This window comes from Pyrgilauda ruficollis, unplaced genomic scaffold (assembly GCF_017590135.1).
Source record: "Pyrgilauda ruficollis isolate IOZ18807 unplaced genomic scaffold, ASM1759013v1 scaffold25, whole genome shotgun sequence".
In the NCBI taxonomy this organism is placed as follows: Eukaryota; Metazoa; Chordata; class Aves; order Passeriformes; family Passeridae; genus Pyrgilauda; species Pyrgilauda ruficollis.
Genome location: NW_024523822.1, coordinates 15560555 through 15583359, shown reverse-complemented (window position 1 = coordinate 15583359; position 22805 = coordinate 15560555). Strand labels below are relative to the sequence as shown.

At 41.6% G+C, this 22805-nt stretch overlaps 1 protein-coding gene across 1 annotated transcript; it reads right to left on the bottom strand.

Moving 5' to 3' along the window:
• Positions 1–1489: 1489 nt before the first annotated feature.
• SLC30A8 (solute carrier family 30 member 8) lies at positions 1490–21785 on the bottom strand. The gene is made up of 8 exons (XM_041470832.1): positions 21706–21785; positions 13333–13541; positions 9378–9524; positions 5669–5822; positions 4951–5140; positions 4460–4565; positions 2645–2779; positions 1490–1635 (listed from the first exon to the last, which is right to left on the bottom strand). Exons 1-8 carry the CDS (start codon positions 21783–21785, stop codon positions 1490–1492), a joined length of 1167 nt encoding a protein of 388 aa, XP_041326766.1.
• Positions 21786–22805: the final 1020 nt, after the last annotated feature.

The window sequence follows — 22805 nt, the reverse complement described above, 5'->3', positions numbered from 1 at the left end:
TCTGCTGTAAGCATTGCCAGACACGTAAAAGAGGATGATTTAACACATTCTCCTGCTTCTGGCCAAGGCAGGGTTAATTTTTGCAGCAGCCAGGAGGGGGCATGGCCAGGACCTGGAGGTTATTCTATACCACCTGCTATCATTTCCCAGGGATGGGGAAAGGAGTCGTGTAGTGTGGCAGCAGGGCTGGGTATTGCCAGGGGTGAGCACTGGCAGGTGAAACATTTGCCTCTGGTATCCTCTGTCATTGCTATTGCTGCTATTACTGTTCATTTTCTTACTTCATTGCTGTTCCCAGTAAATGGTTCTTATCCCAGCCTATAACTTTTACCTTTTGTGCCTCCAATTCTCTTCCAGTCCCCGGCAGGGGAAGCAGAGGGGGAATGTGGGAGTGAGCAAGCAGTGGTTTGGAGTGTTTTTGGTGGAAACACTCAGCTGGGGAAGCCATGACTTACATCTTGTTAGGAAATGTGGGAATTAGTTGCCTGAAGGAGAGGCATGTCACTTCCCCTTACAATGAATGGCTGTGTGATATGCCAAAGGTTTTTTTTAATTATCTGGTATAACTTCAGGGGAAGTAGTGTCACTGGGTAACACCCCACAGGTCACTCTGAGCTGTGAGACCAGAGAGGTGCTCACAATGGGTCCCAGATTTTCCTTGCCCTGATTATTTTTTCATTTTCTAAGGGCACCTGGTCTGTTTTATTGTCATGACTCAGTGGTACCTTGTGACATGGACACACAGAAATCCACCTCAAATCTTCTCTCATAACTTATCATGGTGCAAGTTATGGGTTAATAGTTCAGAATGCTGCTCATGCCTGGCAGAAAAGGGTTTGCCTGAAGGCTGGCTGAAAACATAAAGAGGGGAAGCTAAAAAAACAAAGAGCTGTTTGCCAAATACGAATGGAATGAACTCTTTTGTGAGTCATTCTCTTGAGATCCATTCTCTTGCAATCCATGGTACCTGACTGATACTTCCCTCAGCAGACAGGAAGAGGAGTGTCTGCCAAAAGGCAGGGAAAACATCATCACTTTCTTCAACTCTTGTGGTAATTTAAATTTTCTCTTTCATCCTGAGTGAGTGCTGAGTTTGCTAACACCAAACTCACATTTCATTACACCTGTGATAATTTGTCTGTTGGTAATTTGAAGGTTGATTAGGTTTTTGTTACCTGTAATTACAGTCACTCTAAATGTTGCTTTACTGCCAAACTGATGGTCTAGTCAAGAATAATTTAGATATTTCTCTTGTAATTTAAAGAAACAGCTGATGGACAGGCAATCTAGCAAATGGCTGGATTTAATACTTGCTCTCTCATGGTAGATGATATCAACAAAGAAAGGCCCATGCTTCGCTTGCAATGGCAGGGCTTGTTATGTCAGCTAATTACCATTTGTTGTTAATCAATTACATTCAACCAGCACATATAGTCTCCACTGACCTGTAAGAGGGGTGATAGTTATTTGGAGTAGCACACTGCTCCCTTTAATCCCTGGGCTCTTGGCAGAAGACACAGCCTGGTTTCTGATCCTCCCCTGATTCAATCTGAATGGTGATGGAGTGGAAGCTGTAGTGCTCAGACAGGGCTTGGGTAACATCTCTCAAAATCTTCTGGCTGTCTGTTGAGTCTGCTACAGATAGCAAGCAGAAAGCAATCAAAACACATATTTTGATAATATTTTAAAGTATTGCATACTTCTAATATAGACATTGATATCTAATATAGATATTGTATTCTTCTAGGATAGAAACCTTTAACAAGAAGTTTGTTTGAAAAGTGTTTCTTGTCCTTTTTATCCTCCTTTCAGGAACCTCCATGTCAGCAAACCTTTGTTCATTCAAATATGGTTGGAATATGCAATTTTGGCAAGAGTTAAGCTAAGTTAAGTAATCACCATAGAAATTCAGTTTGGCAGAAGACTGGAGGAAAGCAGAAATACTTAATAAAGATTAGTTCATCCAGTCAGGGAGTAGCAGCAGTGCCAAGTGGTTTGGGTGGCTGATAGACCCTCTGTTTTTGGACAGGGGGGACTCCATGGAGGACTTCACCTCTAGCCCCGTCCTTGGCCAAACACAGCTGGCTTTTTTTTTTCTTAATACATAAAAATCTGACAGACAGATAAGAAAATTGACCTGAGTAGTGGACAGTTTGTCAATTGGGATAAGAACTACCATTTAAAATAATACTTTAAAATATGAACTGGAGTTACCTTCAAACTCCATCTATTTTTAAAGACTGCTTTACTACTGGAGATACATCAGGAATGCATATTTGCCCTGTAAGATTTTCTTGTAGAGATCAACAGTTTTCAAGTTTGACAAAACTGTGATAAAAATCCAGTTTGAGTCTAACTATTTTAATTTATTTTTAATATCTTGTCATTTACTGTGTTGCCCTACAGCCTCTGCAGTTTTCAAGTTTTGGGCTAAGTAGAGGTCCCTGTTGTTTAGACAAGGTTTCTGGGAGGAGGATCTGAGAGCTTTATTTGTTATTATTGTTGATTTTATTTTTCCAACAAAATTATGACAATTTTTTTAACAAGCAACAGATATAAAGTCAGCTTAATCTGAATCAAGAAAGACTGACCTTTACTAGACAGCAGCTGAATAGTTACTCCCTGCTTACAGAAATTTACTGACCTGTGGCAATGTGAGCAGAGAGAGCAGTTTGATTCATTGTCAGAGACCAAAGATGAAGGTCGTGAACAGAGTTCACTTTTTCAACTGTTAAAATTCTTGCTTTTACAGCATCATAAGCAAATCCTTTTGATGTTCCTGAAAAGGAGAAATAGATGGAAAACCAATATTTTTAAGGGATAAGAATTGTGATCAATAGAGGAAAATGAATCATGAACCTTTATTCACTTAGATGTATCATTTCTATAAAAAAAGTATTCAATGTTTTGGAAAGCCCATCTGTGCTATGTAATCTTATGCCTTGGTTTAAACTGCTCCATGGAAGGTTGAGATTCATGCATGCTTAAAGGGATATTCTGAATGTCCAGTTTACATAGGGTAGTGAGCTGTTTAGCCAGATCATGTCGCAGTTTTGCACCAACATCTTTTGTGAGTGCATCTCTACGCCTACGTGAGCAGCATGAACTCATCATGCTCCCTTTGGATCAGTAAACTGAAACAGCAGCTCCAGCATCCAATTTATTTTCGGAAAATTCTGGGCAGAATATCTGCTTAGGAGATAGGACACTCCCCAGAGCTCCCCAGGAGGACAGTGGGCTTGGGGCAGAGGGACTTTGGCACGTCAGCACTGCTTACAGAAGCTGGGAGTCAGTGCTTTAAGAAAGAGACTCCTGAGTGTCAGGAGGTGCTCCCCCTTCCTGGTAGCTGTTTCGTGGGGGTTTTTTTTTGGTTTTTTTTTGGTTTTTTTTTTTTTGTTTTTTTGTTTTTTTTTTGTTTGGTTTTTTTTGTTTGTTTTTTTGGGTGGTTTTTTTGGGTTTTTTTTTCCAGTAACAAAGAGATCTGCTATTTTGGCAGCCAAAATACAGTCAGTTGCCATGCTCTTGCCTAGGTACACTTCTACATGGAAGTATCTCTATCTCAGAATCACTGAAAGCAAACCAGTGCTCAAATGAAACTACTGTAACAACATTTTATAACAGATATTTAATTTTTATTTTTTAACAGATATTTTAGTTCTTCAAAGAGCAGTAGGTGCAAGTGAAAGAGAGAAGAAACAGCCATGCAGGCAGTACCCATTCAAAACCTGCACTTTTAGAGCTACTTTTCCCTTTAATCCTCATGTCTTCACAGCTGAGAAAGAGGTTGCATTATATTATTCAATGTGAGTAAGGCAAAAAGATGCATCTGCGACTGCTCAAGTCATTTGGCCTTGCAAATCTAATATTCAGGCCCATAGCTGACAGGATTAAATATTGTTAAGCCTGGCTCTTCTTGCTGCTGCTGTGCTGAGAATTGTCTATTCCCATGCACTGGAATGCAACTGGAAAGCTCCAACAGCTTGCTTTTCTGGACTCACATAACTAAAAATCTTTTAAACTTCTGTCTCTTGCACTCAGCCTGTTTCACAGACACAGTTCAAAGCACAGTAAAACCACTTTTTCTTGGCAAAGACTTACATTTCACACAGGTAAAGGAAATAAACAATGAACAAGGTGAGTAGGCATCTCATATGCCAAAGGGGTGATAGGAAGAAATGCTACACGTATGGCAAACAAAAGCAATTCAGAGCTCATTAGCAAAATAGCAGTATAAAGGTTTTTTCAAAAACTGGCATTGGTGTAAATCTAATGTATTGGTAGAAAACAATTTTGATTAAAATTAGAAGTAGGTTTAAAGCATGATCAGAATTATGAGAGTATCAGAAATTGATACAGAAATGTGCTATTATACTTTTTTCCAGCATATATAAGCATTATGGAGAAAGCAACAGAAAAGAAGTCAAAATGCAAATGTATTGATTCTGGAATCAGGTCCTACCTTCCATTAACATAGTTAAAATATCCCTTAAAATCGTGACGGTAGTTGCCAAAACAAAGACGGAAAACACAAATGTGCAGATTGGGTCGGCTATTTTGTACTGTGGCTAGAAAAATATGAACACACCACTTTGTTAATTTCATTATTGTTGGTTATTGTAATTTTTAATTAGCATGAAAGAATAATAAATTCTATTCATCTAGTACAGAACAAATGCTGGCCCCCTTTGCCAGTTAGGGAGCCTCAGCACAGGGAATGAAGGTGCTACAGATGAAGAAAGGGAGGCACCAAAGCATCCAGTTGAAACAGCAAGAAGCAAGGGTTACACTCTCAACAGTTATTTCAGTTCCCAAGAATAATTCTCCTTAATACAATTACAGTGTGTATGATTAAGACAGAGGAAATATTTACATAGTACCCAGTGTCACAATGCTGTGAAAATAGCACTTAGCCTTGATTGCAAGGCAGGCATGTGAGCTAATAAAACCAACCTTAAAGAAGATGATAAGCGCGCTAATTAGCACACTAATGCTCTGGAATAGATCTCCAATGGTGTGCACGAAGGCTGCCTGCAGGCTGGCATTGCTCAGAGCTGGCTTTTCCAGAGGGGCTGATGTGTGCTCCCTGGCTGGTGCCCCATGGCTGTGCCCGTGGCCACTCTGGTGCAGAATCAGGCTTAGTCTGCAAGAGATGTAAAGCTGCAAATATCCGAGGCTATACTGCACCTCTGAAAGCAGTGAGGCCACACACATCACCACCCCTGTCACTTCTGAATGCTGAACAGTAAAATCTGACACATTAAGTAGAAATGCAGAGGTGGCTGAGCAGACAATTCCTAGGTTTTCAGTGATTTGCATAATCAAGAAAGTCTGTGAATGGGGTAATTAATGAGGCCTCATTTTCTATAGAGTTCTTGCATATTCTGACATCTAATAAAAAGTGAGATGGAGAATAATCTTTTCCTGGGGTTTGTAGATTCATAATTTTCCTTCCCAGTGTGTCTGCTAACAGAAAGGAGGAGAGCAATTGCAACTTCCAGTGAGATGCAGGACCTCTCTTTTTGACCCCTTTCCATATCCTCATGGAACTCATAAACACTTAATATTTTTGAGGCCATTATCTCTATATAGTTGTTTTTTTTTTTTAGTTGAATTACAGCAGCAGGTTGAAGGTTCAAGTGTCATATGAGAGGAGAACAAAATAACTTACAGGATGTTGGTGAGCACAGCACAAGCAGAGGTGATGAGCATCACTGTAGCATCAATATCATAATCTGGGTGTAGCAGCCTCATACATGCCAAATATGTCAACACACCAGTCACCATCCAAACTATTATCATAGACATCAAAGCTCCCAGAATTTCTAGGAATAAAAAAACCCCCTGATTTTAACAGTCAGAATAGGAATGCAAAAAATTTTAAGAGTTTGATGATAATGGCTCGAGGTGTATGAGCTTTATAGCCAGGAGAGATGCTTCCTGTATGCTGGCAGTCTTAAAGCTCACAAAGAATGGGCCAAGCTCGTTTCTGATCATACTAAATCCAGGGTAGCCTTGTGCATGTAGTGGCCTAACCCTGTTCTACCTGCTCCTGCTTTTGTCCCCTTCCAGTGCTGAGCTCATGCAACATTCTAAGAGATTGGAGGTCTGTAAAAGATCATTTGGGGAGTTCTGGGAGGAGCAAAAGGAGTTTGCCTGGCCCTGACTGTGGTGTGACACCCATAAAAGCCAGCCCTCCTCTCCCAACAAGATTATCTTCATCACAAGAGCAGAGGTTTGAAGGAAGGAGAGATGCACAGCCTTCCCTCTTTCTGCGCACCTCTCACCACTTCACATTTCAGAAAGAGAGTAGCAGCTCCCAACGAGGTCCTGTCAGCACAACTCATCCTGGAACTCATTCTGCCAATGCCACAAAGTCATTTTTGTGCCACCAGCTGTGATGAGAACAAAAGAAGTTATTTTTTCCCCAGGGTAGCAAAATTTAATTTTGTCTCTATTGGTTTTGAGTTGGGCTCAAATAAATCCAGTCCCCAAGGCCAGATTTTATTGCACTGTTAGAGGAGAGGTCCAGGGAAGTGCATATGAACGTGCAGCATGCTTTTAATAGGACATGGGAGTAGTAATTGCCATGTGACTTGAATGGGTAAATGAGCACAACTGAGACAATACCAAAGATAATGCAAGCTCACAGTAAAGTGAAAGGCAGTAGATAGCCAGAAAGCATTTGCACAGACCTCCACTGACAATCCATTAAAACAGCCTATGATTTTTTTATATAATTTTATGGGGATCCCCTCTTTTGCAGGCTGCAAAAGCTTATCAAAGCACTGTTTTGCCTAAAACTGGAAAATAATAAATCAAAGTGCACTGACAGGGGAATTTAGTTTTGCTTAAAAGTAGATAAAAGCAAATATAAATCATACCATTTCTTTTCTGCAAGTTGCAGGTTGAACTCCTGCAAACTTGGCCCAGCTGAAGGTATTGATGGCTGTGCTGTTTGGCATGAAAGCAGCCAAGAGCTCTTGTGAGCACATGTATCCACCTGTGTGGATTTGTGCATATCTTCAATAACAGAACATGTTAGTGGTCATCTTTACATATTAATTTTCAATGGAGCATCTTGGCAAAAGTTTAGTTAAGCTTGCAGATCAGTTCAGCAGCACTAAATATTTCATTTGAGATGTTCTCAGTTTCTTTTTTTCAGAACTACTAGCACTAACAGCACAGCAAACAATAATGTGGGATTGTGTGGGAATCAGTACAGCTGAGGAAGATTAAGGCGCAAGAGAGGCTTTGTATCTGAATATAGTTTGGCTCACACTATCAATCTTATTCAATATTGTGTTTCTGTGTTTGTGAAAGTAGCTGCACTGCTTTGGCATGGAGGGCAGGAGGCATTCAGATGGCTAAACCTGAGCACTGCCATAAAGAGTCTTTTCGTGACAATATCTATCAGTCTGAGAGAAGTAGTGAAGAAACATCTTCCAGTGTCATGGAGGGCTGCTCCTTCAAGATCGTGGTAGTCAGTGAAGAGTGACTTTGCCACCTGACTGCCCTCAGCTACTCTATTAAGGTGCCCACCTGCATATTAAACTGAGAATATAGCTGGGAAAATAAGCAAGAAACAGGACAACAATCATGGAATGCAATTAAATAGCTTCTAACATTTGATGCAAGGTTTTTTTTTGCTACCAGGAGAAAAAGGGCAATAAAGGATTGGTGTTCAAGTTCTGCATTACAATGACAAAATAAAAATAATTTTGTTCAGCCTGAGGTTGAAGTTACTTGAAGTGGCTGAACCTGCCTACATCATCAAGAGAGGTCTCTCTTTCACTTTTTTCTCCCCAGGATAAGAGATAATAAACATGAAAGGTAATGGTAGATCAACTCATGTTAAGCAGCAGTTTGCTAAGGCTGTAAAATTCAGCTGTGTGTTGTCTACATAATGCCAGCCCTGCTTGGGCCATACTGAACCTCCCATCACCCAGCAGCCTGTTTCCAGCAGAGCTGGTAGAATACACTTAGAGAGCTACAGAAGGGCAGGGTGAGCATGGCACAAGCCTTCCCTGCAACTCTCTGCAGCTACAACCAACCCTGGCCTACAGACACCTGAGTCAGAAGCTGTTTCTGGACTTTACTGCTGAACATCCCTGAAGCATTTCTCATCTGAGTCCTTGGTTCTGGTGCACAGATGTCTGCAGTCATTTAGGTACACTGACACCTCCATGCACAGCTTGACACAAGGTGTATAATTGACCCATAGACTTCCAGAGCAACAACTAGATTTCAAATGCCACAAATCATTCACATATAAGCAACAAAACTGAGCCCTGAGACATCCAACACGAGACTTATTTTCAGACAGAGACAACTAAATTACGTACCTGTAGTCACTACCTAAGTGTCTAAGCTCCCTCTGTGGACAGTGGACATCAAATCAGTGGTGATTGACACAGCTCCCTTCTTCACTGGCTGACTGGGAACACTTACTGGTTTCTTAGCTATGAGTGTCTGGTCACGTTTGACAGGCCCTGATTTTGTTCTTGGCACCTTGTGCAGTTTCCTACGAGTCTTGTGCAACAGCTGCCATTCCCATGCATAAGCCTCTGACATCCTAGACTTCCCTGACACACTGGACTTCCATGTTTAGGAGGCTGAATGGAGTTAAGATTCTTGTTGAATATATCAGAGACTTGGACCCTGTGCTTAAAGGTGCTCATGTGCATGTAGGCATTGACATTCAGGTGTCTAAATCTTGAACAGACCCATATTCCCAGAAAATTATTCTCATGGTTAGTATTTTGCTAGTGTCTTGTCTTTTGCAAAAACACTTGTGTTTGCTTGTCAGGATTTTGGTATTAGGTATCATCTGTAAAATGGTTGGTTTAGGTGGAGGACAGAGTACTTAAAAAACCTGTTTGCATCTGATAAAAACCAACAGTGATAAAGCGATATGAAAGGAGAGATTCTACAAGAGGGTAAATGTTAAAGGATCTCACTTTTCCACAAATGTAACATTGTGAACTTTTAAAAATAATTTAATCATTTGCTTTAGAAATGGAGCAAACCCTAATTTTTATGGTTATTGTTGCTTTTATAGAAACTTGTTTGATAACAAGTTGGGAGCTCAGTCCTCCACACACTCAAGTCACTGAGAGAAGTTGCTGTTATTTAGCACCAGCCCAAAACACTGGTAAGTAATGAACGGAAAGAACATGCTTTTAGGTAAGGGGTGACTCTTTACCTCTTTACAATTCACTGTTTTACTGCCTTTCATATTGAGAGCTGTGGGAGCATTAGTGCACTGTCTCTAAATGCCTGCAGACCTGTGTTGGACACCAGCTTGTTCTCCAGTCCCTGGCTATGATAACTCCCTTTTCCCATTCCACATGATGTTCATAATATGCCATGTTTGCTACCTGCTCGGTGCCACCCAAAAGTGAACTGTTTGGTAGGAGGTTTGGAGGTGAGGCACAGGGAGAAGAGGCTGATCAGGAAGCTTGTCAGGTCCACCAGGAGGTGCGCGGCGTCGCTGACCACGGCCAGGCTCCCGGCGACCTGCCCACCTGTGTGAGACACCGACCGGGTCACGGCTCTGCTCAGGGCTTGGAGCCAGCCACATCCAGCTCAAGACCTGTCTTGCTGAGAATCAAAGGGAACACTCAGTTTTCAGTCATCATACACAAGACCCAAGCCTCTTCAAAGATAATTTCATTTTGTACCTCATTCATGCAGTGAAAGGGATGAATTTATAGAAATACATAAGCCAAATATCTTAGAGACCTAAGAACAGTAAGAGTTGTGATACATTAGTCCTGTAGTTACATTACTATTGTACCGTTCGACCATGTCAATATCAGATTTTCTTTTTGTAAAAAGCCATATTTTTGTGAAATTCCATATTAGGAATCACATTTCCAGTATCCTCCCACTATCTTTTCACAGAACACCGACATTTTTATGTATGTACAACAGTTCAGAGACCTAGCTTATGGGATTTATTTCCTATTCATTACAGGAAAATATGCATGTACTTCCTGCTGCCTGATTGTTTATTTGTCACAGGCAACACTAAAACAGGAATACATTGAAAGATCTCGGTAGAAGAACTGTGATAAGCAATCAACCATTTTAGTGAGGGCATAGACAAAAATGTTCTGTTCTCAGGACCAATCTATCATTTTGAATCTGAAATGCATGACTTAACTTTCCTGCTAGACCTCAATAAATGTGGCTGAATATCATTTTACTCTGTGGGGGTTTGGATTTATGTGGATTCTGAAGGAAAAGACCCCACCAAATTAAAAACATTTTGGGTTATTTTAATTCACATTTCTTTTACTCAGCATTTATGCAAATTCTTGTAACCATATTTCAGGGCTAAAGACAAATCCAGATAAACTAAATGTTTGCATTAAACTTCCCCAGCTCCTGGTGGCTGCAGAAGACAAGGATCCCAGGCAGGACACTGTCCTTCCAACACATTACAGCAGGGGAATCTTTTCATCAAAGTGCAAATGTAAAAGTAGACATGTGAAAAAACAGAGCCAAAAAACCTAGTTTCTGCATTTGGCAATGCATTTCCATTCTTCAGTCATTTAATTAATTTCAGCTCACCCATTTCTTCTGACCACAAGCTGTATGAGAATTAATGAATCCTGAAAAACATAATAAAATGCCTCATTCAAATCTTTGGCAGCATACCACTGCCAAAAGGACATGTAGATATATCTCGTTTCCTTATAGGTGGAGAATTTTCACGCCAGCAGGATGGACTGGCTGTTTAATTTCCTTCTGTATGCATATTTTAGATTAGAATACCTAACACCATAAGTTTTTTCAGTGCAGAATTTTGCTCAAAGTTACTTCCCAAAAGGGAGAAAGCATGGCTGCAGAATTTGGGGGCATCTCATTCCTTGTGGTAAAACGAAAAATTCATCGGAATAAGTATTTCCCAGCACATGCTCAAGTGTAAATGCACAGATACTTTTTGGTCATGGCACATCTCTTAGACTTTCACTGTTTTCAGGGTAACTGTATCTCAAGAGGGAGGCAGTTCTCTTAGCAGGGGGAAGAAGGCTTGTCTGGCAGTGCCCAGATTTAATAACCCAGGTATCAGGTATCTATCAGCAAATATGTAGATCTCAAGCTGTGGGCAAAACCCTATTGCATTTTATATACTCTATTTCCGTGTTCTGTGGAACAGCATTTCAAAAGCTTGCTGCTAGCCTACTGCCTTTGAAAAATGTTTGCAAATTATTATTTTATGTATTGCTGGTATAACTAAAGCCTTGGGTGAGTTTCAGAGATCTCAGTCTGTTTAATTTAGCAACTTGTCTCACTGATAATCATTTTCCTGTCCTGCTCTGACATGAGACCACATGCAGTGTTTGTCTTTCTTTCTACTGCCCAAGTGGAAGTGCTCTGAAATCCATTTGGTCCTTAACCACCAAAAATCATTGGAAAGCACTTTCATATTTGGGCTCCTCACTGGCCAGTATTGGTCTGACTGATATCTCTGATCTATGGAGATTGTGATGGATCTGCCTTAGAAGAACAGAAGGTGATTGTCTTTCAAAGAGAGTTGCTGGTGTATCAGGCTCAACCAGCAGTGCCCCGTTTGGGAAAGCAGTTATGACCAGCACAAATGGTTTGAGAAAAATATCATGGAAAGGTCTAGGCATTCAAAGAAACGCAAGTTTTCAACCTCTCTGAGAGTGATGCAGCTTTGTTTCTTCTGTTTAGCAGAATAACGCCCACAGATGCTGCTTACCCTCTGAGGGCAAGGAGGGGAGGGGAAGATACTCTTTATCTTCAGGAGTAAAATAAGTGTCATAGTTATAGGCTTTTACAGCTTTTTATCAATACTCCCAACAAGTGGCCTTTAAGACTTAGCATTCCCTATAATGGATGTTTATAGATTTAAAGACCACAAGCAGTAGAAATTGTCAGTCACTCAATGGTCAATCATCAGGCACAGCAGTCTTGCCTAATGATTAAAAATATTAAATGTATGGTTCATAATTACAAAAATCTCCACAGAGAGCTGTCTGTAACTGCAGTTAATAACTGGTTTGTCAAAGTTTAATGGTCTGAAGCAAAACGGTCTTCAAGCCTGTTACTTAAGCTGTCACTGCAAAAAAGCTGCATGATTCATTAAGCAAAACGAAACATTTAGTTAACATATCAGCTGTCCTTCCAATTACCCTCTAGTACAGCCACATTCACCAAACTTAAGCCTACTGATTATATGGTTTTGTTAATAAAGCTTTACTTCTGGCACTGGAAATTACTGCATGGGGATTAGCAGCATGCACTGGTTTTCATGGGGGAAATGCACATGACCCACAAACAACAGGGCTTCATGTGGAGGGAGCACGTAGGAGGGAAGAGTTGGAGAAGTCCCTGCTGGGTTTGGCAGCCAGAGGAGAAGGCATAAATGCAGCAACTCTTTCAGTGCCTCCACTTCTCACGTGCAGGGAAGACAAAGCCTTTCTGTTTCGTTTTCATGGGGCTCCAGAGATGTCTGAGCTGGGAAAATATGAGTTTCAGAGGCCTTCCTGGCTGATTTTTGTTACATGGGCTGGAACACATATGGCAAAAGTCTGTGGGATTCCCCATGCCTTCCCTTACCTCAGCTCACTGCAGAGAAGGGCAAATTAAAGAGCCAGGAACTATCAGGTGGATATAAATATCACAGAATCCATGGAGAGAGCAGAGCAGTGAGACAAAATGAAAGCAAATACTCTATGAGCAAGCCAAATACTTGTATTGGATGTTATAGGGTGGGTCCAGAAGTGAAAGCTAATTAGGTAGGGGAATAATCTTCCATTGATCCAGAGGCATACCAGCAGGCCAATTTAAAAGATAAATGTGCCCTGATATAAATATATTGACTTAGCTGTAGAAAAACAGATGGTGAATCTGGCCCTAGATTTCCCTGGATTTTGAAAAGACTCTTGCATTTATTTTCAGACCCTACTGCTAGCAGCCTCTATCAGCGCTGAGGTCTCACTGGGCTGGATAAATACATAAAATCTTTTAATCTTTTAAAAAGAATGTAACCAATTTATTATACAACCTTTTGTGATGCTAAGACATGCATCAGTCAAGCTTAAAGACCTGGAAGACCTTAAAGACCTTAAAGACCAGTTCAGATCATTAACTGATCTTTGTATTCCTACCCAGGTGCAATCCTTGAATGAATATATGAAAATATTTTGATAATTTCACTTAAACCCTCTCCTCCCCTCAATTCTTTTAATGACTGGGGACAAAGGAGAGTTATTTAGTGCCAGGTGGGCTCACCCCTGGCACGGTCCCTGCAGTCAGAGTGCGCTCAAGGCAAGGCACCAGACTGGGCTCTTTTGGAACACACATACTTCCCTGTTATCTCAGCAATCATGAAGAAGGTGCAAATTACTGATGCTACACAGAGCTTCCTCCTGGCTTGATGCTGCTCCCTCTGTCTGTTCTCATAGGCCTGTGAGTAGCTGTGACAGTGATATGCTGGATTAGCTCCTGTAACTTCTGCTTCCTGCTGCTGCCTCTCTTCATTTGAATTCTTCTGAAGCCAACTCATCCTTTAGGATAGAAAGAAATGGAAGGTTAAAAAAGGAAAACCCTGGTTATTCAGGAGTCTGGCCCTACAGCCCCAGAAATGATGTAATTAATGCTTTCAAAGGATAAAAGCAGCATTGGGAACAACAGAGCAGGTCATAGAAAAGGCTTGCTCGCACAAGCAAGGCTCTGTGGGAGGGAGCTGCACATGAAATGAGTGTTCTTGCTGTGTTTCCCAGCTCTTTGGGCTCTCCTACATCATTTAGCAGTTTGTGAAGCACAGGGTGGCTTTCTTAGGCTGTGTGTATCATGCACACCACAGGACTTTAAAGAAAATGTACTTCATGCAAATAGCTACCAAGTTCAGCATAACATGGAGAAAATTCTACTAAAAAATCAGGATTTTATTCCAACAGCTTTGTCAGGAAGACTAGTCAAAAAAACACCCCAAACTTCTTAAATATAATCAGCTAAAGATATTTCTCTCCTTTCTTTGCACACAAAACTATTTTATCTCAAATTTCCACATGTGTACAAAATCTACCAATATTCCAGAAGAGCCTGAGCATAGAAAACATTCATCAAAAAATCTCAAAGGTATTCAAAAATCAAAGAAATCAATATAACCCATATTACACATAGAACCATTTGTGCCACTGAGTTTATGGTAAGGTGAGAAGTCCAGCAGAAGTGGCTCTTTTTTTTGCACTGCTCCATCACAAAGTGATTTTTCAGCCTTACCTGCTCTGCCACAAAACCTCAGTAGTGTGCCTCTCAGGGCTCCTGCACAGGAAATACAGGGTGGGGGTAGAGAGGTCTGGGGCCAAGCTCATTGCACAGCAGCTGTGGAAGCTCCTGGGTGACCACAATGTTTGGTGCACTCAGAAGAGCAACCTAGAGATTCCCCCTGGCAGGCCCCAAGGTGGTTTGCTGAGCAAGGATGTTCCCTTCTCCTTATCTCTCAACAGAAAAGAGCCCAAATTGTCAAAAAAAAAAAAAAAAAAAAAAAAACCCCAAAAAAAAAAAACCACCAAAAAACAACAGCCAACTTCTAAACCCCCTCCCAGGGGAACTTAAAACAATTCTGTCTCTCCCAATACAACACTTGTTGCCAGAACTACTCCTAACGTGATGAGTGCACTGAGACTGTGGCACCAGAAGGTGAATCCTGCCAAGATGCACATGCACACAGTCCCTATAATCACATATTGCAGCTGTTTGAGGTCTGTGTGTGCAGGGGCTACCCAGGAACACAGCAAACTCCACTGCTTTTTTCCAAGTCTGAAATTAGCCTGGGGACAGGATGTGGGACTGGGCTTAGTTGCCCCAGTAATAACAGTGGCTTTTTCCCCATTTTGACTTCAGAGTTTGCTCTGGGACTAGGAAGAATTGTTTCTTCAGCTGAAGAAAACTTATGCTCCAGGAAGTAACATGAATCCTGGTGACTTTCTGTAGTGCTTCTGCACTGTTTATAAAAGTGTCAAGATGCCTAAAATCTCACTGAAAAGAAATTAGCTGGTGGCTGCCAACCTGCAGTAGTCAATGTCCAGAAAAAAAATGTACTGAAATCACAAGCTTTTTCCAGCTGCTTTTTTTGGGTGGCCTGAGGGGGCTGCAGCTGCTCAGCAGGTTTGAAGTCCTGCCAGATGCCCCACACTGGTGGGCAAGAGGCAAAGGCACCTGCAGAGCTGATGTCTTGGCCATTTGTGTTCATCAACATCACAGAGGTACTGGTGAAAGAAGAGCTGACCCACCTTGGCAGCCGAGCCCTGCAAGTGTAGATAATCAGTGTGGATTTGTTTCTGTAAATATTGAGATGTTCCAAGGGTGCCACGTTCCCCTGAGTCAGCCTGTTTCCCAGCCAGGTTAGCATGTGGTCTCTGTTTGCTCAGTGGAGGTGACTGCTTCCCCCTGTACGTGAGGAGCTTGTGTGAAAGAGCAACTGGTCACATTTAATGTCTGGTGCTTGGAGACAGTGAGTTTCCTTAGTCCTTTTGTCAGCATTTTCCTTTATTTTCCTCACATCAACAAGTAAATAGGAGTTGGACTAGGAATGGGCTGCCCATCTGGCAGCTGGGGTCCCCACCAGCCAGTCCTTCTCCAGTCCTTTAGTTTTACATTTATCGGGTTCCTTATGTGCACTGGGTCATTTTTGTACAATATTTTACTGATGAATTAGACACAGAAGGTACCACAAATTAATTCCTTCCAGATGGCTGAATAAAATTCTGTCGTTCTCTCACTCTCCCCTGGAGATCAGGGTAGGCAAGATTTTCTTTCTCATGATCTCTCTCTGGAGTTAACTTCCAATGCTTTTCTGTCGTTTGCATGTAAAATTAATTTCCCCTTACCTCAATTTTCATCAGCTGGCATTCAACATTAAAATCATCTTAATGACATGAGTCACGATCAGCTCAACAGCCTCTCAGGCAGGAATGCCAAAATTACCACTGCATATTCTGAGCCACCAAGTCCTTTCCTTGTTGTTAACAAAATAGGTCGCTCTGTGATCTCACTCTCTTTTGTTTTGTGTTTTTCAGCCTCTCTGTCAACTAAGAAAGCCTCAGGGCATCACTGAGGGGCAGGAAAGCTCTGTCCACTGATCTTGCTGGACAGATGCAAAAGCAAACAGAGACAGTATAAACCTACAAATGTCACATTTTTCTGTCTAAAGGGTACCTAAATAAAAGTGCCCCGGTTGCCAGAGGTGGTCATTCACTGCTCCCTTTGAACTTGCAGAACAGCATCTGGCCTGATGAGTTGGGAAAACTCCTGCCAGCTCCTGTACGTAACCATTATTTTTCTCTTTCAAAAGCTGCCTGCCACTAATTAAAAGAATCTAAGAATCTAAGAGGCAGTTTTAGAAAAGAGTGAATCAAAAGCTTAAGGTGCAAAGATCAGCTCTGTTAGACCAGAAACTCCTTCATAGTGTTTTAGAGCAAGATGTAGCCTTTGAGCTTCAGGTCTCTGTGCCAGCATATTGCACAGTCACAGATTAAAAAATAATCTTTTCTCCATTTCAAATTCTCTTTTCTTTGTAAAAAAGATAGTCAGGGGAATGTCACTGAAAGGCTTCTACTGAGTTGTCCCCGGAAGGGGGAAGCAGAAAATATTAATACATATTTCAGATTTCATACAAATCATTAGCAATAGCTTTTTATTACCACTTCCTTTCTGTTTATTTTCATTTGATCTGCTGGGTGCCTTGATCTGCAGTCTTGTGAGAATAATTGCTATCCTCCTAGACCATTATGAGTTCCCCAGTCACAAGAGGAAAATGCGGAATCACTGCGCTTTCCACAGGAGATGATCTCCTTCATGAGGGAAAATAGTAATTTTCTGGTGCCTGAAAGGATAATGAAACTACCTTCAGAGAAAAATTTATCAAAGCCATAGTCACCTCCCTTATGCTGGCACCATTCTGATTTCAATTGATGTACCAATCTTGAATATTTTCAAGGTATTTAAGACCCTGTTAATAACCTGGCTATCCAGTTTCTCCTTTTCCTTACTGTGGACACAAAATAAAGGCAAATATTTATATGTTTGCATACATTTAGATGTCCAGTAGATAGGAGTTCGTGCCTTAGATATCTTATATGCCTCATTTTGAGGGCCTGGCCCTGTAAGCATAAATGTATTGTCAAGAGTTTTCCTTCTACATAACACTATAACAATAGCTGCCTGGAGACAGACCAGAGGTGCATGTAGCCAAGTATTCAAATTCTGTCATGGACATGAAGGAATACATAAGGTCAAAGTACCAAAGAGGAACATTCCCAGAGAGTTACTGCTCCCCAGTTCTGAACCAGAGCTCCTGTCCAACATCTCTTTACAGATCTTTATTCCACAAACCCAGCTGGCATGAAAGTATTGAGTTCCACAGTTTAATTATGATGTGTGTAAAAATAATGTGTCTTTTGTCACTCTGGCGCTGTCTGCCTGCTATTTTAATTAGTTCTAACACTGTTAGAAATGACTGACTATTCCCTGTTTACCTGTCTTACATCATTCATGATTTTATGTATCATTGTTATACCTCTGAACCATCAATTTTCTGAGCTGATGCCTTTAATTTCTGTTTCATATAACTCACTACCTTGGTTCTAATTTTCTTTCTGAGATGAAGTGGGCAAAACTGAATTGGGCATAATGGAGATGGCATATGGCCAGCATTGGGAAGACACAGCCCATTCTGCAGGGTCCTATTGTCACCTGCAGGGGGGCAAAGGCAAAGGGTTTGAGTTTGCTGAGTCTGCTGAGTTACTGTGTGCTACTGGGCCCGCTGGCAAGCCAGTGCAAAGGGGACAACCACAGCGCCCTCAGCTAAAACAGCCCAGAGATCACAAGAAACACCTATCATCCTCCTGAGCATTGATTCTGTACAGGATAAGGAGTGCTGGAAAGCGTATATTTGATGAGGACTCTTTGATCTGGTGAGAGTTTTCATATCACATGCAGGAAAGGAGAAAAAGAACAAAATATGTCTTATGTGCTTGCTATAGAAAATCACTCTTCACCTGAAGAAATCATCTCCCAGGTTCGCTTCAAACTTTTTGCTTGCTGGTATGAGCCTGGCAGACAGGAAGCAATTAGGAGTCTAAGGCCTATAGACAGGAATATCTACAGGTAAATGTCCTGTGTTAAAAATTATTGCATGAAGACAAACTCTAACATTTCCACACCACTTTCCTGCTATCAGCATTGCCCACCCCTGGGTTTTTCCCCACCTTGTCTCTTGTCTCAGAGACAAAATAAAAATCAAAACTTTGAGACTTAATGCCTTGAGTTCACTAGCGTGATGGTATTCAAAATCCCAATACAAAGACACATAAAGAACATAATAAGAAATCCATGCTGGATCAACCCAAAATCTAGCTCATAGCACAGCTGGCACAATCAGATGCAAATCCACTGATTTATGAAGTGGGATATTGAATATTTGTGGTCAATATTACAGTAATCTGTTGCCAGCAAGAAATAAAAATAATCTTGCCTGTCTTCTTTCATGGAAACTTGAGGAATTTGGTCAAGCCATTGCCTAGACCATGCTAAAGGGTTATCTAGATCACTATATAGGCAATAACAAATAGAAAAAAAATAGAAAATAAATGATTAGTCATTAGAAGAACTTATTCTCTTTTAATACCACCTTGACTGTGAAAAGACCATACAAAACTATCTCAGAGACCTAGTTCACACCTAATTTAAAGACAGATACTGTATGACTTATGGACAATACATACTGCATGAAGCAGGAGGTTCTGAGTGCTCAGCTTCAGACCCTGTAACCATTATGGTTCATAACCTTCCTCAAGTCTGGTAGGAAGTGGTGTCCTGTCCTGAGACCCATCCTGTGTAATGCCCTCCTCTGTTGCCTGGAGGAGGAGGAGGTGTAGGGTGCCCTGATCACATTGGCAGATGATGCCAACCTGGAGGTGCAGCTGATAGATTGGAGGGCAAGGCTGCCATAAAGAGTCTGGAGGAAGTGCTAAGCAGGAGCCATCTAATCTCACAAGAACAAATATAAAGTCTTGCACCAGGGACAGACAGATTTGTGACACCATATCTACAATATCATGTCCAGCTTTGGGGTCCTTAGCACAGGAAGGATCAGTAGATCAGAGCAGGTTCAGCAGAGGGTGACCAGGATGATTAAAGGCTGGAGCACTTCGGGGGGGGGCTGGACTTTTTTTGAGCACCTAGATACAACCTGCCAATATTCCTGAGAAGTCTATTGAGAAGATGGAGCCTTATTGCTCTACATGGAGAAAGGATGAGGATATTGGTCATAAATTGAAACAAGTTCCAATTGAATACGAGGGGGGAAAAAAGATTGTGAAGTTAATTCCCTGTTGAAGCAGGTTGCCCAGAAAGGTTGTGGAGTTTCTATCCTGAGAGATTTTTTTCAAGACTAGACTGGAGACTGCCCTGAGCAACATTATTCAATCTCTTGGTTGGACCAGAGACATTCTCAAGGGCCCTCCCAATGTGAATTGTACAAGAAACCTACAACTGATCTGACTTTCAAAGGGCTCAGTTGAAGCCCACCCTCTTTTAGGCATTTCAAGTTTGACATGGGAAGCCTTAATGCATCCAAACTGTCTAGTGACTACAGAGGTCTGGCATGTGCAAAACACTCTCCTCCACAACTCTGAGTGCAGGGAAAGAGGTCACCTTTCAGGCTTCCTACTCACATGGTCAAGGTAAAACTACTTTTGTTCCCTGTGTATTGTAATGATGGCATTTATTAAAAAGAAAGAGGCTGGGTGATGGCCAGGAAATAGGCAATCTGTGTGCAAAATAAATTCTGTTGAAAGCATTAGAGCTGCTCATTAGGATTACACATGGGGGACAGAAAAATGTGGTAATTTATACCAAAGGCTAAGATGAGCCTATTGCTATTATTGGCTTAAGGCAGCTGCTCTGTGAGCCCAGGCCCAGAGGGCTGCATCCCCTCACGGGCTGGCTGTGGCTCACAGGCTGGCACCCCAGGTCACTGGGTGGCACCCCAAGCTGCTGGGTGCAGTGGGAAGCAGGGCAAGGGCTTCCCCTGTGCTACCAGCTCTTTCCAACAGGAGGGAGACTCTGGCTCTCAGCCCCCATTTCTGGTTATTTCTGGAGTAGAGTAATTAAATTGTGCAGTTAATCAAATTTCATCTGACAGAAAAAGCAAAATGGAGATGCAGCACAAAAGCCACATGGCTGGATGACAAATCCTCTTCATTTTGGAGAGCTGTGCTACCACCTCCATCATTCAGCCACCTCAGGACCACCACTGCAGAGCACTCTGGGACCAGCTCTCCAGATCAGGGTCTATTGCATGTAGCTGCAGCATTAGTCCAACAATTGCAATTGCTGCAGCAATTCACTCCAACTATTTGCAATCCTAAATTAAGAAATAATTATCAGAAAAAAATTGACTCCAGAAGGTGTGTCAGCTCTCAGATAGGAGGATCAGCTGCCAGGGATTCTTGCCGCCAGTGTGCATCCTACCCTTCTGCTTAGCAGGGATATTCCCCATTACCAGTGATCCAGGGGAAAAAATGCTTCCTCACAAGGCAGCCTAACAACTGTCCCTGTCTCAGGAGACCATATAATGGGATTGCCCAGTGTTGTCCTTTGTGTCCAGAGGTTGCAAGGGGCCAAAGGACCACAAGCACTGAAGCTGTGCACACAACATTGAAAACTTTCAAAAAAACACTGAGTGTCTTCAATACCTAAAATGAACTGCAGAATCATATGGGATCTTTTTGAAATATAAATATTACCACAGGAGTCATTTTGGACAGTGCCATCTATATTTATGGAGCCATGAAATAATATTTAAATAATAACCCAGACGTTCAAATGACTAAAATACGATGGCACTGACCCCAGTATAAGAACATGAAGAGACAGATTTCCATTTGAACTGACAGTGTTTACGCCAAGTTTCTGTCCCACATGTTTTAAGAGAGCCAAGCAATAAATAACATGAAAACCAATGAGATAATGGAAATGTCAAGAGGTGCTAAACTGCAACTGAGCAGCTATTTTCTTTTAAAAATACTTGCTAGTCTGAGTCAAGAGGAAGAATGAAAAAAGGTTAAACTGCAAAACTATTTTGTGATAGACATTTATACTCTTTTTTTAACCCCATCTACAGTATCATGTTTTCAGAGGATCTTTCCTTACTCAAGCAAACATTTACTCACCAGACCTCTGGCATACAAGAGGTACATTAACTGTAAGCCCAACAGACTATCCACAAGAGTAAAGCATCGCCTTTCTTTCAAACCAAATGGATAATTTAGACATTCAAGCCTGAAGGAGCCTTGAGCCAAACATGGTGTCAATAGCACAATTATAATTCAGCCTAAAATTGCAGCATAATCCATGAGGTTTTGCATCCTACAATAAATCTACTACGCTTATAAAATACATAGCAAGAGACACTTGCTTCAAGAGTAGATTGGTTCAATCCATCACAGACACAGACACATCAGACTTCTGTCTAGTAAATGCTTCAAATATCTAATAAGAAAGTTTGGGAAGAAAAAAATTGAACAAAACATTTTGAAAGTAGTAAAATGTATGCATGATGAAACTCTTCAGACTTTGACTCCTGCAGCCGGTTGGCAGATTGGTGATCTCATATTGCTCTGACACAGAAATGTCAGTGAAGGAAACAAAGAGTGGTGTTACCTGTCTAGGGCCAACGAGTACTTCTTGGTGTCCTTCTCGCTCACAAGACAAGTTCTTTCAAGACCTTTTTCAGTAGCCATGAAGAAAGTCAGTGGGGTTTTGCTTGGTTTTTCCCTTTAAACTCTCTTTTCTCTGTCTGAAGTGATATGGGCAGAAATGTCCTCTTGACTTATGCAGAAGTCTCTGCCAAATATTTTAAAAAGAAAATGTTTTAATAATCTTCCCAATAAACCCAGAGAACCTGTGAGGGAAAACTTCTCTCCTAGCACCGGTGGCGTCACTACCATGCCAACCAGTAACTTGCTGAGCGTGTCAGATTGGAGACTTCAGGCCTCCCTCCCTGTTTTTCTTTTTTTTCCTTCCACGTTTGATGCTGGATCTGCTCTTTGGTCACACAGGGGGTGTGTGCTCTCCCAGGCACAGGCCCAGGGTCCAGCACAGCAGAGCACACATGGATGTGCACAAAGGAGCTCGCGTGGATGCATTGAAAGAGAGAACCAAGGTCATTAAAACAGTCTGATTTGCTGGAAACAAATCTGTTTGCCTTTCTGCATGCTTGGCTTGGGAGGAAAGTCAACCTCCCTCACTCCAGCTTTGCGCAAGCCTTTTAATCTGAGCAATCACTCTAAGGACTGATTTCTTCCCCTGGCATCTTCTCTCCTAATGGTTTGAAACAGAAGAGGCTGCTTATTATTGCCATTTGCAGCACAGGTTATTGAAATCTTCATTTCAGGAGGAAGGACTGCAGGTTGTTATTTCTGCTTTATTCAGTTCGTTTGTTCTATCAACAGCTGCAGTCCCTGGAGGGGAGGAGAAGCCCCCCAGTCTCACCTCTCTCACAGCCTGACCTCAGACATTTGCTTCAGCATTAATGGGAAATCTTCCACTGGTGCTGATTGTGTTTTACCATATTATTGGCAGAAGCAGACTGTGAGTGAGAGCCCTACCTGTGCACTGCTTTCATGGGAGAAATTAGAACAAAGCAGTGGGAAGCTGCACTTAAATTCTGCAGTCTTTTTTTACCACAGGTACTCTAATATGAATATGATGAACTGGGATTGCCCCTTTCTTCCCTCAGCTCTCAGAGCACATATTCTGTC

Bases quoted from the DNA above. Each gene is read 5' to 3' on its own strand.
- SLC30A8 (XM_041470832.1), bottom strand. From the start codon at position 21,785: ATGGCTACTGAAAAAGGTCTTGAAAGAACTTGTCTTGTGAGCGAGAAG. The intron at 5,141-5,668 runs GTAAGTTATTTT...CATCTCTTGCAG, and splicing joins GCTGTGCTCACCAACATCCT to ACTAAGCCTGATTCTGCACC. The intron at 2,780-4,459 runs GTAGGACCTGAT...TCTCCTTTTCAG, and splicing joins TTTAACTATGTTAATGGAAG to GAACATCAAAAGGATTTGCT.